The 16,024-nt window shown below is 38.5% G+C and overlaps 1 protein-coding gene across 1 annotated transcript in view; it reads left to right on the top strand.

Annotated features, from left to right (window-relative positions):
* LOC117991480 (monocarboxylate transporter 3-like) overlaps positions 1-13,081 on the top strand; it is an 80,734-nt gene extending 67,653 nt beyond the window's left edge. The window contains exons 5-12 of the mRNA XM_034979078.2: positions 710-828; positions 4,654-4,821; positions 5,853-6,012; positions 8,405-8,546; positions 9,287-9,418; positions 9,838-10,012; positions 11,181-11,333; positions 11,559-13,081. Of these exons, the coding sequence (XP_034834969.1) occupies positions 710-828; positions 4,654-4,821; positions 5,853-6,012; positions 8,405-8,546; positions 9,287-9,418; positions 9,838-10,012; positions 11,181-11,333; positions 11,559-12,091 (1,582 nt within the window). The 3' untranslated portion in view covers positions 12,092-13,081. The remainder of the gene's footprint in view (positions 1-709; positions 829-4,653; positions 4,822-5,852; positions 6,013-8,404; positions 8,547-9,286; positions 9,419-9,837; positions 10,013-11,180; positions 11,334-11,558) is intronic.
* Positions 13,082-16,024: the final 2,943 nt, after the last annotated feature.

The following is a 16,024-nucleotide window of genomic DNA, read 5'->3' as shown; positions in this document are numbered from 1 at the left end:
AACAGGAAAACTTAGCATGATCCGAAGTCTCAAATATGTAGATAGCTTTTCATCAACATAAAATCTGAGACTTTGATGTAGGACTGAATTTACACTTCTTACATTTTAGAATATATCAGCAAGTAACTTAAGTTTTGTACATTTTGATTGCGCTACACTAATAGATTTTTGCTACGCGAGATTAACTCCAGACCTTTTTGGCTTAAATAAATAAATTAATTAATAATGTTTTATTTTAGACTAGACATCGCATGTTACATGTTACAATCGCAAAGTTTTAATTTGTTTTATTGACCTCAGTTAGTGTGTTAGTGACAATATTTGCTTATATTACTATTGTTGGTAATAAATAAATTAAGCCGCCGACCATGGCCACCTTAGGCACCCGGAGGTCACAGTCACCCAATGTTTAAACTACTGAGCAGCTTATTTTATCATTAATGATTGCACTCAGAATTCTATCGTTGTTGCTACGAAGGCACTATAGGAGTGACAGCAATCACGCACTCATCCGATCCGAATCCGTGAAAATACGGATATAAAAAATATCTACGACATAAGTCATAAGCTACCATACAAATCAAAAAGGAAGGACGGACTCGGATCGGATGAGTGCGTAACCGCCGTGAAGCCATCTTTTCACGGGTGAGGCCAATCAGGCAAAAAATAAAATATTGGCGATGGGTTTTCATTTAGTATCTGTTTCCAGTTGGATTGTCTGTGGAGCAGCTTTCCTCGCGCACCTGTTATCAACGGGGCTACAGCTAGCCTACGGCGCGTTGCACGTCTACGCGCTACGCCATCTGGGACCAGCTGCTGATCATGCCGGTCAGTTACAGTGACGTTATACCATAGACATATTGTGACAATCATCTTACATTGCGTATAAGTGCTCGCTGATGAGTAAGACAGGATATACAACACGCACGAGAATAGAAGAGCTTAGCTATCAACGTGGAAGGTATTTTTGATGTTGATAATATAAAAAGAAAAAGAAAACTGTACTTACTATTTGAAGGCGAATTTTAACCATTCAAACTATGCAATGAAGTAAAGAACGTAAACTGTATTTATAGAAAACATCAATCAAATACAAAAATTATTACGAGCTATCAGACTCATAAATGACTCCTAATAATTTATGAAGTTGACTGATGCTTCAACGGATATGAAATCGTTTAGTTAATAGCGGAAGATTTATCATCCGTTATTATTATAGACCGTACACACAAACAAGTGGGAGTTGCGAAAGTTTATCTTGATTCTTTTTACAAAGTTCGTAAATTTATTAGGTTATTTATTCAGTACACGTTTTACACGAGTAGAAAAACCATAACCTTTGATCATTCTTCAGGTATCAGGGAGTTCTCGTTTTACTAGAGTAGCAATGTCCTGCAAAAATATGGACTCAATCTTTCAAAAATTCTTTATGGAATCAATTTGCACACCCAGTAGGGTGTGCAGATTCAATAATCATGCTTTTTATCTATCAGCAAATTAGCACTACACCTACTCTAACTTTGTCTGAAACTAATGTAATGTATGTATGTAATGGAATTCGGAAAAAAGATATATGTGTAAAAAAGATACTTCTTAGTTCTAAGGTTATGAGTAGCTAGGTTACATGTTTTTAACCCTACTAGATGATGCGCGTGACTTCGTCCTTCATCTACGAGGAATAGGTTTTTTAAAAGTCCTACGAACTAAGTCTGTGTTGAAAGTGGGTAGGAATATAAGCTTTTTCCTATATCTAGCAAACAATGGAAGAACACACCTGATATGATTATGATGTTTGCTACTCTATGGTCTTACTCAATGGTAGACCTTGTTCATTGAGAAACTGAATTGATTTATTGAATTAATTGAGATTCACGGTCTGCTTCGACTGTTTAAGGGCCAATATTAATTATAAGTTAGCCATTATTGCCAGAGACAGCTGAAGATAATAATTGTCTCAGATTTGCTATCTCCGAAATAGAAATGGCGTTAAATTCGAAGTTCTAACTAAATATCATAACCATGTCGATGTAAATTCAGCTAAGCAATCAATGACTATCTTACTACTTTACTCACTACTTAATACTTACTTTGTCATAGTATCTAAATAATATATAAAAGAAAAAGTCGACTGACTGACTGACTGACTGATGACTGGTCTATCAACGCACAGCTCATTAATCAGCGCTGTATGTTCTTGTGCAACAAGGCATACAGCATAATCCTGAGCTGGGACCCTTTTTCGGGTTGTGCCACTCATGACAGTTTGTTCCGGCGCTTCTTTTGCTTGAAGTGCGTTGGGCTTATGCTCAGGTGGAAGAGGTGCCGGAATAACCAGCACTAAGTTTTAAGATGTGATGTGTGGCACAGTTTGCTAAATAAATATAACGAAACAAAACACCCGGTGCCTTCAATTTCGTTATATAGAGTATACACTGTATTTATAAATTACAAATTTCAAGTATCTAAGCGAGTGACCAAATTTAATGAATATCGTTAAACCTTAAATCGTATTATCCCTTCCCTAATCCCATTTATATACACTAATCCGAAATTTACGTCTAAGCACATTAGCAAACGTAGAATAATAAACGATTATCCCTCCACAAAGCGTAGTAATGATATTAACTGACCCGTCTTATCATCATTGTATGCTATAATAGAAGTACGACCTAATCCTTTTCTAAACGTAAGGACACATATACATCCTTTATTGAAGTTTCCTTCTCAAGGTTTTTATTTGATTCATTAGCTGAGTATGCGTATAGCTATACCTATAGTATAGTAGCGACAGGTCGAGATGGCAATCGGGGTAAGAGGCAGGGGACGCCCCGCACACTCGCACTGGGTCAGCGCGGTGGCTGTGCGGGTGTGCGGGGCGTTCCCTCCCCGATCATCCCGACCTATACTCAATGTTATGCTTCATGTAAACCTTCTTCGGAAAATGTCTTCAAATGGTAGTGAAAATCAAATTGATATCCACAAAAAGATAAAACGTCATAACTCATAAGCAAATGCGGATTGCGATATACCTACTGGAAAAAAAAATTTTTACAAAAAAAATAAAAACCGACTTCGATACACAAACACTAAAAATTGAAAAATAATTTAATTTATTACCTAATATATTATGTATACAAGAGTTAATATAGTTCCATAATAATACTTTTTGGTGCCGGTGCCAATTAGCTTTAGCTGCGCGAATCGTCTAGACTTCATATTTTTATGAGACTCCACAATGGCACCTCATTGGCACCGACCCCAAAAAATATTATTATGGAACTATATTAACTCTTGTATACATAATATATTAGGTAATAAATTAAATTATTTTTAAATTTTTCGTGTTTGTGTATCGAAGTCGGTTTTTATTTTTTTTGTAAAAAAATTTTTTTTCACAATTTTTAGTGGCCCCATGGAATTATGCTATGACTGGTTAAAAATCTACTGTTTACTAAGCTATTACACTGATCGCGAGCAATTTACTCTTATCCGTTGAGGAGTTCCAGTATCTATCTTCGAAGATGTTCATCAGATCTTCACCAAATTTAAATGGGACCAACTTTGAAGTATACCCTTTAAAACAAAAAAAGAATTTTCAAAATCGGTCCAGGCGTCTTCGAGTAATCGGGGAACATACCTCCTCCTTTTTTTGAAGTCGGTTAAAAAAGTACTTATCGGTCCCACAAGGCCAGACCTAATTAGCTAATAAAAAAATTACCAAATTAACCTAGTCGAAAATCGAACCTAGAACCTCTCAATTACCAAAGGTGCAGACCACTGCACTAGAGAAGTCATCAAAAATCTGGATGATTTCCTTCAACCTATAAAGGAGATCGAAACACTCCCATAGATACCTGGGCCATGGTGATAGCAAGATGAAAGTAGCACCATTTAAAAGCTTACATTTAAATAATCCATAATTGAAAATCTTACTAAAAAGCGGCCAACTGCGAGTCGGACTAGCACACGAAGGGTTCCGTACCATCATCGTACAACAAATAACACATTTTTTTTAATTTTATAAGCGACGATTTGTAAATTTTTATTATTTGTTGTTATAGCGGTAACAGAAATACTCATTCTGTGAATCTTTAACTCTCTACCTAAGTATTACGGTTCATGAGATACAGCCCGCTGACAGACAGACGGACGGACGGACAGCGGAGGCTTAGTAATAGGGTCACGTTGGCATCCTTCGGGTACGGACTACGGAACCCTAAATTACGATGCGAAACTACGGAAGTCGCGCAGGCACTCATATCTTTGGTCTATGGAAGACACGTGTACGCTTTACTTCCCTTCTACTTCCGGAGAAAAGTGTCTACACTCTAGTATGATACCACCACCACCATGATCAACCCACCGCCGGCTCACTACAGAGCACGGGTCTCCTCTCAGAGTGACAAGAGTTTTGCCGTAGTCTACCACGCTAACCAAGTGCGGATTGGCAGACTTCACACATCTTTGAGAACATTATGAAGAACTCTCAGGCGTGCAGGTTTCCTTACGATGTTTTCCTTCACCGTTAAAGCAAGTGATATTTTGGGATCGAACCCCCGATCCCCCATTAGGAGGCGGACGTCCTAACCACTAGTCTATCACCGCATGCATAATATGTAGTATGATGATCATATTACTATCATTATTTGTCAGTATGGGCCGGTGCAATCTGCGTGGGAGTATCCCGGGCTGCAGGAGCGCTGGTAGCCAGTCGACGCAAATCCCCGCGTCTCGCAGCCCTCGTCGGAGGCCTACTTCTACCACTTGCTTGCCTCTTCACATCCTTTGCTACGCAATTACATCAGACTATTTTAAGCTACGGTAAGATCTTTTAGAGTTTAAACTATTTTGAATGATGTATATAAGAACATAGGCACGGGGCCCCAAGACACGGGCTTTCTAGTTTAAGGGGCAGGATTCCAGAGAAATAAACTGTACTGAGTAATTAAATAAAGTAGGTAAATACTTAATAATAAATACTAATAATATAAAATATGTATGACGGCTCAACTCACATGTTTGTTGGAGTATGGCCGACTAGTTTTAAACCCATCCAGCCTCAAATCAAATCAAAGTGAAGATCAAAGACTGATTTGCAATATTCAAAAACAAAATTTTGCAAATCAGTCAAATCTCAGAGAAATCGATGTACGGTACGAATAAAGGCTATACGTAGTACGTAGATACATCAAAGAAGTGCAGATTTGGAAAAAGGCACATTATTTGATTGTCATTGGTTGAATTTATAAGATTACTAGCTGATGCCCGCGACTTCGTCGGCGTGGAATTAGGTTTTTAAAAATCCCGTGGGAACTCTTTTATTTTCCGGGATAAAAAGTAGCTTATGTCACTCTGCGGGTCTTTATCTACACCCATGCAAAAAATCACGTCAATCCGTTGCACCGTTGCGACGTGATTGAAGGACAAACCAACAAACCAATAAACCAACAAACCAACAAACAAACACACTTTCGCATTTATAATAAGGGTACTGATTGATCTAATGATGACAATAGATAATTAAACTAAAACTACGAGGTCCTTATTCAATGGGCCTTGCGGCGCGGCGGCGGCGCCCAGACGACTCATTGGGTATACTCCGACAAACACGTGAGATGTGAGAACACGTGAGAGAAACACGAAACACGCCTTCATACACTTATATTTTCTACGATAAAATCTTTAAAATATTTGCGATGGCTGTACTTTGTAATTTATTTGTAATCATCTCCTGCTGGACGTAGGTTTCTTGGAGAGACTTCCAGAGCATAGCTCTCTATATCATCCTATAGGTGACTGAGTTTTCTTATGCGACCTTGTCAATTCTTTTAATAGCATGTACATTTTACCAGGCGTAGTTCTGGGAGTTGGGTGTGGGTTGGTGCGCGAAGCAGCTGGACTGGTACTGGGTACATACTTCAGACGACGCCGCCAGTTCGTCGAACTAGTGGCGCACGCCGGAGGCGGTGTGGGCATCGCACTTTTTAGTGTAGCTTATAAGGAAGCTGTTGGGTAAGAGCTTTTTAGAATTTATGACTAGCGCTTGGCTGTAATCAGACCTGGTGGCAAGTGATCATGCAGCCTAAGATGGAGAGCGCTTGTCTAGAAGATAGTACTTTATCAGAGAATCACAAATTGTTACAACTAGATAAATCAAAAGTAACTAATGTCTCTATACTCTACATATAAGGGAGCTTATAATACGGACCACCGAACGAAACGATATACGGCAAACCCTGCAGGGTGATTTGCTTACTCAGTTTCTAACACTGAATGATAGGCGCGGAGCTCACTTTTAAATCCGTTGAAGGTTTTCTACGAAAAAATATTTTAATATCATCTAGTGAAGCAGCAATGTAGAACTAACCAACCTCAGTGGCTATCATTTAGTGTTAGACACTGAGTTGGAGAATCACCTAGCTGGTCGTACATAATATTATGTTGTTCTACAAGATCGAGCAGTCGCAGTCTTTACATATTACGACTGCAAAAGTTCGTAGCGACACAGACGACACAGGCACAAATTCAGTTGCAAGTACGTAAGTAAGTAAGTAAGTAAGTTGCGTAGGTATGTCGTGTTGTTTAGTGTTGTGTCGTTACATGAGTAAACAGTTCACCAAGGGCGGATCCAGCTTTGGTGCCAGGGGGGGGGGGGGTCACATAGTCGTGGTCAAGTCACAACATCTCGACCTCTTGCGACAGGTCGAGTTGGTAATCGGGGTATGACGAGCGGGGGTTGGGGGGGGGGGACGCCCCGCACACCCGCACGCAGGGCCGTCTTTAACCTATTGGAGGCCCTGGGCACATTAGAATAACGGGGCCCCTATGATCTTGACAGAGTAGGTACTATTTTCTTGGAATAGGCAAAGAAAGCAGATAAGTCACGTTCAAGACGTATTATAAATGCGAATGTTTCTATCTATCTGTTACCTTTTCAAAGTCCATATTCTAAATCAAAATTTGGTACTATTCAGAGATAGTTTACACTCGGAAACGGCTTTTTATCCCGGAAAATTAAAGGGTTCTCACGGAAATTTTAAAAAACTAAATCTATGTGGACGAAGTTGCGGGCATTAACCAATATAAAGTAAAAGCACGAGCGAAGCGAGCGCGAAATTTTTCATATATTTACGAAAAAATCATAAGGTAGCTACTAATATTATAAATGAGAAAGCGTGTCTATCTACTTATCTGTTACCATTTGACGGTCAATCTTCTTGACCAGGTACTACACAAAGGAAACTTTCGTCCCGGAAACCTGCATACACTTTTTATGCGGAAAATCAAAGAGTTCCTACGGTTTTTTGAAAACCTAAATCAATGCGGACAAGGTTGCGGGCGGGCAACAACTAATACAGAGCAAAAGCGCGAGCGAAGCGAGCGCGAAATTTTCTGTCTGTCTATCATCTTGTTAGGTTCTTTTTCACGGCCAAATGTAGGTAGGTAGGTACTACTCAGTGATAGCTTGCATCTCGGAAGGGATTTTTAATCGTAGTGAACCGTACGTGCGAGCGAAGCGAGCGCAAAATTTATGACATTATTTACAAAAAAGAAAAGATAAATGTCAGAAATATTGTATTACGATATAGATAAATGCCAAAAATTTTGTACTAAAAACTATAAAGTCATCTGTTGTATAAAGAATAGTTCTATTATCTTTAGGGGTCCCCAGATGCAACGAGCGCTTGGATAATAAAAACTTTACTATAAATAATAAACGTAAAGGACCAATCCGACCAATACATTATAGGTATATAATACATATTATTTTTTACTTTTAGAGGTTTTTACTGTCGGGAATTTTTTAAAAAGTGTGAAAAAGAATGAAATATTCTATCATTTGCGTAAAGGCAATAAAGATCGGATATAAGACTATTTAACAATCTCTACGGTCCTTTGTTTGAGATGGCTTTTTTGACCGTTGATTTTATCGAAATAAATATGTTTTTGGGTATTAAAATATCGGTTGGTCTGTTATAGTTTGGTGATCTGGCAGGGACTACTGGGCCCCAATCGATCGTGGGCCCTGGGCAAGTGCCGTGTGATGTTCTTCAATCATTGAAGAACGACACACGAAATGTGACATCTCGATGAAAGGTAGCGGTGACGCGGTAAAATTCAAATTTTGGATGCGTTTGTTCGCAAGAACATAATGTTTTTGCCATCATACAAAATATTATATTAAATTGATTAAGTATTGAAGGAACTTACATAAAATCTAGGTATATAAAAATATAAAAAACATTATGTTTAACAATTTTAATTAGTGGTCCACCTAGGTCCTGGACGCAGCCCAGGGGGGGGTCATGACCCCCGTGACCCCCCCTTGGATCCGCCCTTGCAGTTCACACATGGTCTTTGGAAAGGGCTCTTAGAGTGTAAATAATGGAGAAATTCTTTACAGAAAACTCGGTTGGAGGCTGGGATTGCAGGCAGTTACGGGCGTGTTAGTGTTAGCATTTTTTCTCAGTGCTGTTTACCGAAGCGCTTCCCTCTATCATCCGCAGCGACGCGCCATTTTACATCTCAAGAACCAACGAAAGAAGGTAGGATTACGTTGCTGAAAATAATGGTTGTTTTGATTTTATATTTCAACTAGGTAATGTCCGCGACATTGTACGTGTGGATTTGGGATTTTAAAACCCCCGTGAGGACTTATTGATTTTCCGGAATAAAAAGTAGGTACTCTAAGCATGTCACTCTCCAGGTGACATGCTTAGAGTACCTACTTTCTACATTAGTAGTACTTTAGTTTAGTAGGTGTAACTATACTCATGCAAAAACTCACGTCAGTCTATTACGTGACGTGATTGAAGGTCGAGACAACAAACCAAAAAGCCAATAAATCAACAAACACACTTTCGCATTTATAATATGGTTGATTTAGCTATTCACACAAAAACCTAAACTATAATAGGTAAGAAGGTTTGAATAAAATATTAGCGTTTTTTTCGAAAACGTTTAGATTTGAGCAGAAAAATGAAAGCTCATTCACTCATTTCGACAAAATAGGACGTAAAGTGAGGATATAAGGAGGAGTGAGTAGGGAGATATGTGTGAGGTTAAAGTTCACACACTAAAATATATAATGCGTACAAAATGAGTGCTCACGCGCCATTTTAATTTTATATGTGTCAACTGTCATGTAAAAAGTACGGTTCGCCTTCAAAATAAGAAAATGGCGCGTGAGAACTAATTTGTACGCATTATATATTTTAGTGTCTATTCAGATAGACCACACCACAAAAAGTGTATTTCATGTTTTACGTCTGCATATATTTTGCAGGTAAAAGCTAAGAAAGGCCTAAAATCCTCCTCATTTATTGATTTAACTCCACTAAATTCGCGATCAGCGAAAGTGCTGCTGTTGTCGGCCGGGCTGGCAGCGTTTGGCCTTTATACTCCAGTGTTTTTTCTGGTGAGTAAAATGAGATTTTAGACTCAGAACAACAAATTCGAAACTTGTAAAGAAAATAGTTATTTGACAACATTCGTTCGCACAGTTCGTTTTTGTTACGAGTGCCTAGTTTGAATCCCGAGCGAGAGAAGGATTCAATAATTCAAAGTTAGATTCATCATCATCATGACCGGCTCACTACAGAGCATGGGTCTCCTCTCAGAGTAAGAAGGGTTTTGGTCATAGTGTACCACGCTGGCCAAGTGCGGATTGGCAGAATTCACACACGTTTGAGAACATTATGGAGAACTCTCAGGTATGCAGATTTCCTCACGATATTTTCCTTTTTTTATTAATAAAAATAGGGTGCAAACGAGCAGGCGGGTTAAGTGTTTCCTATAAGTGGTATTTCTATTGAATTAATATTGATTTCTTTACAGGCTTTGCAGGGTTTTCAGGAAGGATTGGAAGAGAGTGCTTTAGTTCTGTTGCAAACATTTCTTGGATTCGCTGCTGTGCTCGGTTGCGCTGGCTTCGGGCTCGTGCTAGTCCGCCCGTCAGCACAGTGCCTTGTATCCAAGCAGTACTTGTGTCAAACAGCCATGCTAGGTATAGGTAAGAAAGCTATACTTATTTATAAGGATTTAATACTGAGCGTATCTAAACGAGTCTGCACTAACATCGTCCAGTAATCTCCAAGAGACGACGATTACTCTGCCATCGTGCATCGTATTGTAGTGGTCACGCAAGCGATAGCCGCGCGTCCGCACACTTGTCCGCGACTCTTTGTACAGTTGTTTTGTTGAAAAGTAAAACGCTGCGAGTAGGTTGCGTCTCGCGGCGAGTGCGCTGCGAGTAGATCATGTCTCGCGGAGGGCTCGCTTCCAGTTACTAACGTTTTGCCCGATGTCACTCGTCGCATCGTCGCTATAGCACATGAGTAGATATCCCTAATATCTACTCGTGTGGCTATAGGTGGCTATAGTATTGCCGTATGGAGACACGTTCATAGTTTTCATATTGCATAACGAATCGTTGCGATACACTCGCTGGAGTCTGGAGGTACAGCGTACAGGAGGTACATGTCTTTTAAAGGTCAATGTACAATATTTCCTGCCGGGTACTGTACAGGTTCAGCTTACAGGTCAGCATATTAGTCGAATTGCGCTAGTTTTACTTACCCACTGACTGTGCGAAATTAGTCTTTACCTTTCTTCCGTACCTACCTCAGCACAGCACGTTCGTTATATCGTCGGTTCTAGTAAATGTAGCGTGGAAAAGCAGTAAAGTAGGAATAAAGAGTAAAGGTATTCTGCCAACTCATTCGCTACGCAGGCAGTCAATCGTAGACCGAAAACGAGTTGAAAATGTTGACCGCAAAAAAATTGTTCTGTAGAACTACTTAATGGCGTAAAAACTCTAAAATAGTGGTAGGTATAGGTTGACCCTAAATAAAATCAGGAACATGCTAAGACAAAAAGAGGAATCTTTTCGCATTGAATTTATATTACAGTCGGAAAAATATTAGAAATTTTTGGCAGTGCCGCTGTCTACATCCATCGAAGTTTTGTAAGTATGAAAAACTTAGTTGGATTCTTGATATTTATGATGATATCTTGCTTATCCTAAATCAAATCACAGAGTCTTGAAAATAAAACATTTTATTTCATATCATCTATCTGAGGGCAAAAATGCCAAAAATGTTCATGTAAAAGTTTGACAAGCTCTGCGTTTTACTTATTATTTTTGTTGTACAAGTTCAGAACAATGTTTGTGTTTACAGGAATTTCCATGCTCGCTCTAAGCAGTGTTGAAGGATACCATGGATACGTGCTGTTTGCGTGGATGTACGGGCTATGCCTGGGTGGGTTCCTGTACTCAATGAAAATGTTGACCATGGAGCGAGTTCGTGGAAGACATTTTACAAAAGTTTGGAGTGAGTGATACTTTAATAGATACTTAAAAAGTTAATATCAAAGAAATTTGGAGAAAGCAACGTAGGTACTTAACGCTGCCGTAGCTCTTTTTTCTTGGAAGTCTTTAACTTTCTCGTTTCACGTTACTACGTACCTAATTTTCGTAATTTAATTCTTTACTAACACATTTCACTCAACGTGCAAGCTCAAGAAAATGGATGATCAACAATAATATTACTTCCCAGGTTTCGTTCAAGGAGCTGAGGCGATTCCAGTGATGGTCGGGGTGCCCATGACTGGTTATATCAATCAGCAAGCGCCGAGAGCGGGATTCTATTTTTCAACGGCTGCCACTTTAGCCGGTGCCTTAATGTTGTTCTTCGTGGGGTTCTCGAAACGCGACCCGGAGCCACCACCGCCCGCTCCAGCGCCAACCATATCAGAGGCTTGCTTGTGTGTGACACCGCCGCCGAGATGCGAACCGGCCTGGTGCGCGTGCAGTGCAGGAGGGGCTACTGCCTATTGCGCTTGGCCTGGCCCCACTTGTACGTCGCGATTGCCCAAGTCTCTCTCGTATGCGGCTCCGCTAGACCGCACTTGTTGCTCAGCTGCACATTACCCCGAGTGTTGTCGCCGGGCGGTACTGCTGCGACCTTCGCGAAGTGTTCCAGAAGGACTAGCACGTCGCAGCAGTACCTTCAGCCGCTCAGCTTCCTGCAAGGCCCCGTGTCATCGCCGCGAACATCACCTCATAGAACAAATTACAACATCTGTCTAATAACATACAAACGACTATTGAGTTATGATATTAACAGAGGACTCTCCGTCACTCGCTCTATAAAAATGTATTTTGGTTCTCATTTGAATATTAAACAATCAAACTCGATGTAATTTTGTAGACACGTTCTAGAAATATCTATGTCTGTGGCTTGCCAGTTTTTCGTAAGAATAACTACGTAATTTTAAAATTACACGGGTTTGAAGATTTGTACTAAAATTATTCTGATTAATATTCAAATGAGAGCCAAACTGCGTTTGTTTGGAGCGCCCTACAAATAAACCCCTCTTAACGGTTGTAAGCTATCAGTGAATTTGGTAATAGGTACAATTGTGTAAAATAAATGTAAATATTTTTTTCCGTAGTACTTAGTTACTTATTTGTAATTAGATAAGTCAATGTGATAGACTAATTGTTAAAGCAATAACTACTGGCAAATGATATTGCATTTTTTCATAGCATCCGACGAGAAAGTGGTATGTTTGTTTTTATGAAAATTATTGGGACGTTTATTTACGTACACTAAAATGAATGATATTTAAAATAGGATTTTATACTATTAGACCATTTTTCCTATTCTTCAAATAAATGTGGGACCTCCGAAAGTGTAGTTAAATTAAAAAATGTAAATTTCTTATTAAAATACTCTTTTGTGTACCTAATATCCTGTTCAACTTTAAAATTATAAGAAAAAATTCTTTGATTAACCATCTTTCTAAATAAGATTAGTTAAGAGGAAATAAATCAAACTTTAAAAAAATATATAACATGGTTACGTGAAATCAATAGAAATAATGTTGAAGTCAATTTTAGTAAGTTATGTAATTACCTACTAAAAATTATGGTTTTGATGTTTTGTTATTGTTAAAAATATATTTTATGTAAGTAACTAGATATCGGGACGTTTTCTCGTTACACATGTTTGTTGTTTTTGTGCTGAATGCCAGTTACTATTTTATTGAAGAAAGAAATTAAATGAGTAAGATCACTTTTGTGTATTATTTCCATTTAAGGACTGACACACACCAACACGGCCACGGTAGCCCGCAGCGTTGAAAATTCAAAATGCAGAGCTATCGAATTACGAAATAGTATCTATCTAGCGGTTTTTCTCGATATTGGTCTTATATCGCAAACCACGCACTAATACCACACGCTGTGCCGTGGTGATGTGTAATCAGCCCTAACTTCCTAAGTCCCAGAAATGAGAAGTCAAACTTCAGTTATAAAGTGCACAAAGATTTTTTCCGTTAAATTTTTTGATAAATTTAAAATACTTATTTAAGATCTTTTTTTAAAAAAGCGACGGCGACCTTATTTTTTTTCGGGAAGGGTGTCTAACTTCTTTCCATCTATTCTTTCATATAAAATTCATGAACACTTCGAGTGGCACCACACTTAGAACAGGAACCCAAATGTCACTGTTTATGTGCTCTACATAGATTTAGTGGGGCGGGACATATGCTCTAGTTCCACGAAGGAACAAGGAAGTGGCGAGGAAATTCCGGCCATAAAACTAAGAGCTAGGATGCGACCAGATATATCATTTCCAACGTCACTGAGTCTTATAACGCCTGGATAAGGTTCAAATTTAACCGTTGTGCACCAAATCTTAAATGGCAAAGTAATTTTGTACATCCGCAGTATTTTGGTCGGAGCCCAACTTTGACAAAGATATCTAATATTATCATAAAGTTAACTGCCACTGCCAGGAAATCCTGCAAGTAAAAGTTCTTTGCGGAATAATCAAGGTAGTTCTGCGAGTGATTTTGCAGAATAAATTGCAATGTTTGATAAATCTTGATTGAACGTCTTTAAACATTATTTACTTACTTTTTAATCTAAAGCATCGTATTTACTAGAGGCAGCGCCTGAACTGATGATTACAGAAGTAGTGCCTCAACAACTTGAGACTTACAGTTAGAGGTATACATATATATGAGGTATCTATGGTTTGAGGCTAATTCCACACTATACTTATTTAGTTTTGTGCTAATACTGAGCCACATTCTGTCAGTTTGTATGCCTCACTCAAAGGTGCCTCAGTCTGTACCATATTATGCCTATTGTGAAACGGAGGAGCATATTATTATTATGTGTCGAATTGAGCAGTTTTTTATCTTATACCGAAGTCATCTTACGGCAGGAAATTATCAATCCTATCTGTACCCTGTCGATAAGTTACATAATAAAGTTGCTATTTGTAAAAAATTGTTAAACTACTGCTCGATTGCGGCAGAATGACAGCTACAATGTCACGATTTCAATCACCTCTGTTTGGGACGCTCGCTCACTATTGGCCACAATGCATCGTTGCAACAAGAATAACACAAATTCAGTCAATCACAACAATTTCCAATACCTCTAAAAATCATCTGTGTAAAAAAAGGTGAGGTAGAATTTCCTGTCCCTTATTTACCATACAAATTGTTTCCATCAAGCACGGCATGTCACTCCGCCGCTACTTTAAGTAAATTTCCATAAATCCTACTCTACTCTGTTCCCAAATTTCTGTTATGTATGCTAAGTCTTCTGCCCAGTTTGTGATGTATGTTTTTATCCCACATTTCGTTGATTGACTCTACTTATACCCGATAGAGTAGGTAACTGGGTATACTAAAATAATTTTTTAGGTGATAGATAAAATATTTAATTTGGTGAAGTAAATAATTTTTTTGTTAGAAAATATATTTTAAATCTACAGAACCAACCATCTCCTTCAATTATCCTTACCGGAAACCGACTTCAACCTGACCTAAGGGTTTAATTGGTATTTTGTTTCGAATAGAAAATAAGTCAATTCAGGTTTTAAACCATTTCATTGGACATTAATAAGTGGCAATCATGTCCCAATCAATAGTTTTGGAACGAATGAACTTTTTCATATCATTTAGTAAATGACAAAAAAATTGCCGAACTATAATACCAAAATCTACCGAGACAGAAATGATCCTCTACAATAAATTAACAATTAACTTGGGAAACAATTTTAATTCAGATTTTTCCTCTCTCATTCAAATTCTTATGACAAAACTTTTGACGAAATGTAGTAATTTATATTCAAAGTAGGTATAAGAAATTAAATATTAAAATTCTCCCAGCATTTCTAATTGCGGACAAAACTAACTTTTTAATTTAAAAAGGTCGCTCGCAAATGGTTCCAACTCCGGAAAGAGTAAACATAAAAAATGCTAACAAGCTTCAGTGACACCGGTTTTTAAAGAGCTTTTGCAAATAGAGAGTGGTTTGAAATATTGTGTTGAATTTCGCTTCAGAAAGAACAATTAGCTCATAAATCAACATAACACTGGTAGAAGAAAAAATTTCTATCATTTATTTAACTGACTATAGTACGCGACAGGTCAAGATGGCAATCGGGGTCGAGGGAACCACCCGCACAGCCCCCGCGCTAACCCGGTGCGGGCGACCGCGGGTGACGTGCAGGTGTGCGGGGCGTCCCCCCGCCTCATACCCCGATTGCCTTCTGAACCTGTTGCGGACTATACCTACTTACCAATATCAGGGGGCATAGGTATATCAAGTCAAATAGTCAAAATAGCATTAAGAATCTTTGAACCTGAATTTCTGAAAAGCTCTGAAGAATAGATTGGAAGTTTCATCTCAATCGATCAAGTGGTTATTGCATAATGTCATACAAACATATTATAACAATTTCATACAATAATTGTTGTAAACATTGCTAGTTTAGGTGGAACTCAAACTAGTCGCACGGAACCGCTAGAGAAAACCGGCGCAAGAGTCAAGACCATGAATTGCACAATTCTGTTAACTTAAGTCTGTGGTTGATTAATGATTTTCTTTTACTTTAATTGACGAATAAGTTTCACGTATGGGCAGATTTCCTGTACGAAAACTGTCAAATATCCCTCAGATAAAAGTTATTTTGATGATTGAAAAAATCAAGCCTAAATG

The sequence above is a fragment of the Maniola hyperantus genome, chromosome 19 (assembly GCF_902806685.2).
Source record: "Maniola hyperantus chromosome 19, iAphHyp1.2, whole genome shotgun sequence".
Lineage (NCBI taxonomy): Eukaryota > Metazoa > Arthropoda > Insecta > Lepidoptera > Nymphalidae > Maniola > Maniola hyperantus.
The sequence above is the reverse complement of the archived record's forward strand: the minus strand, read 5'-3'. Positions and strand labels throughout refer to the sequence as shown.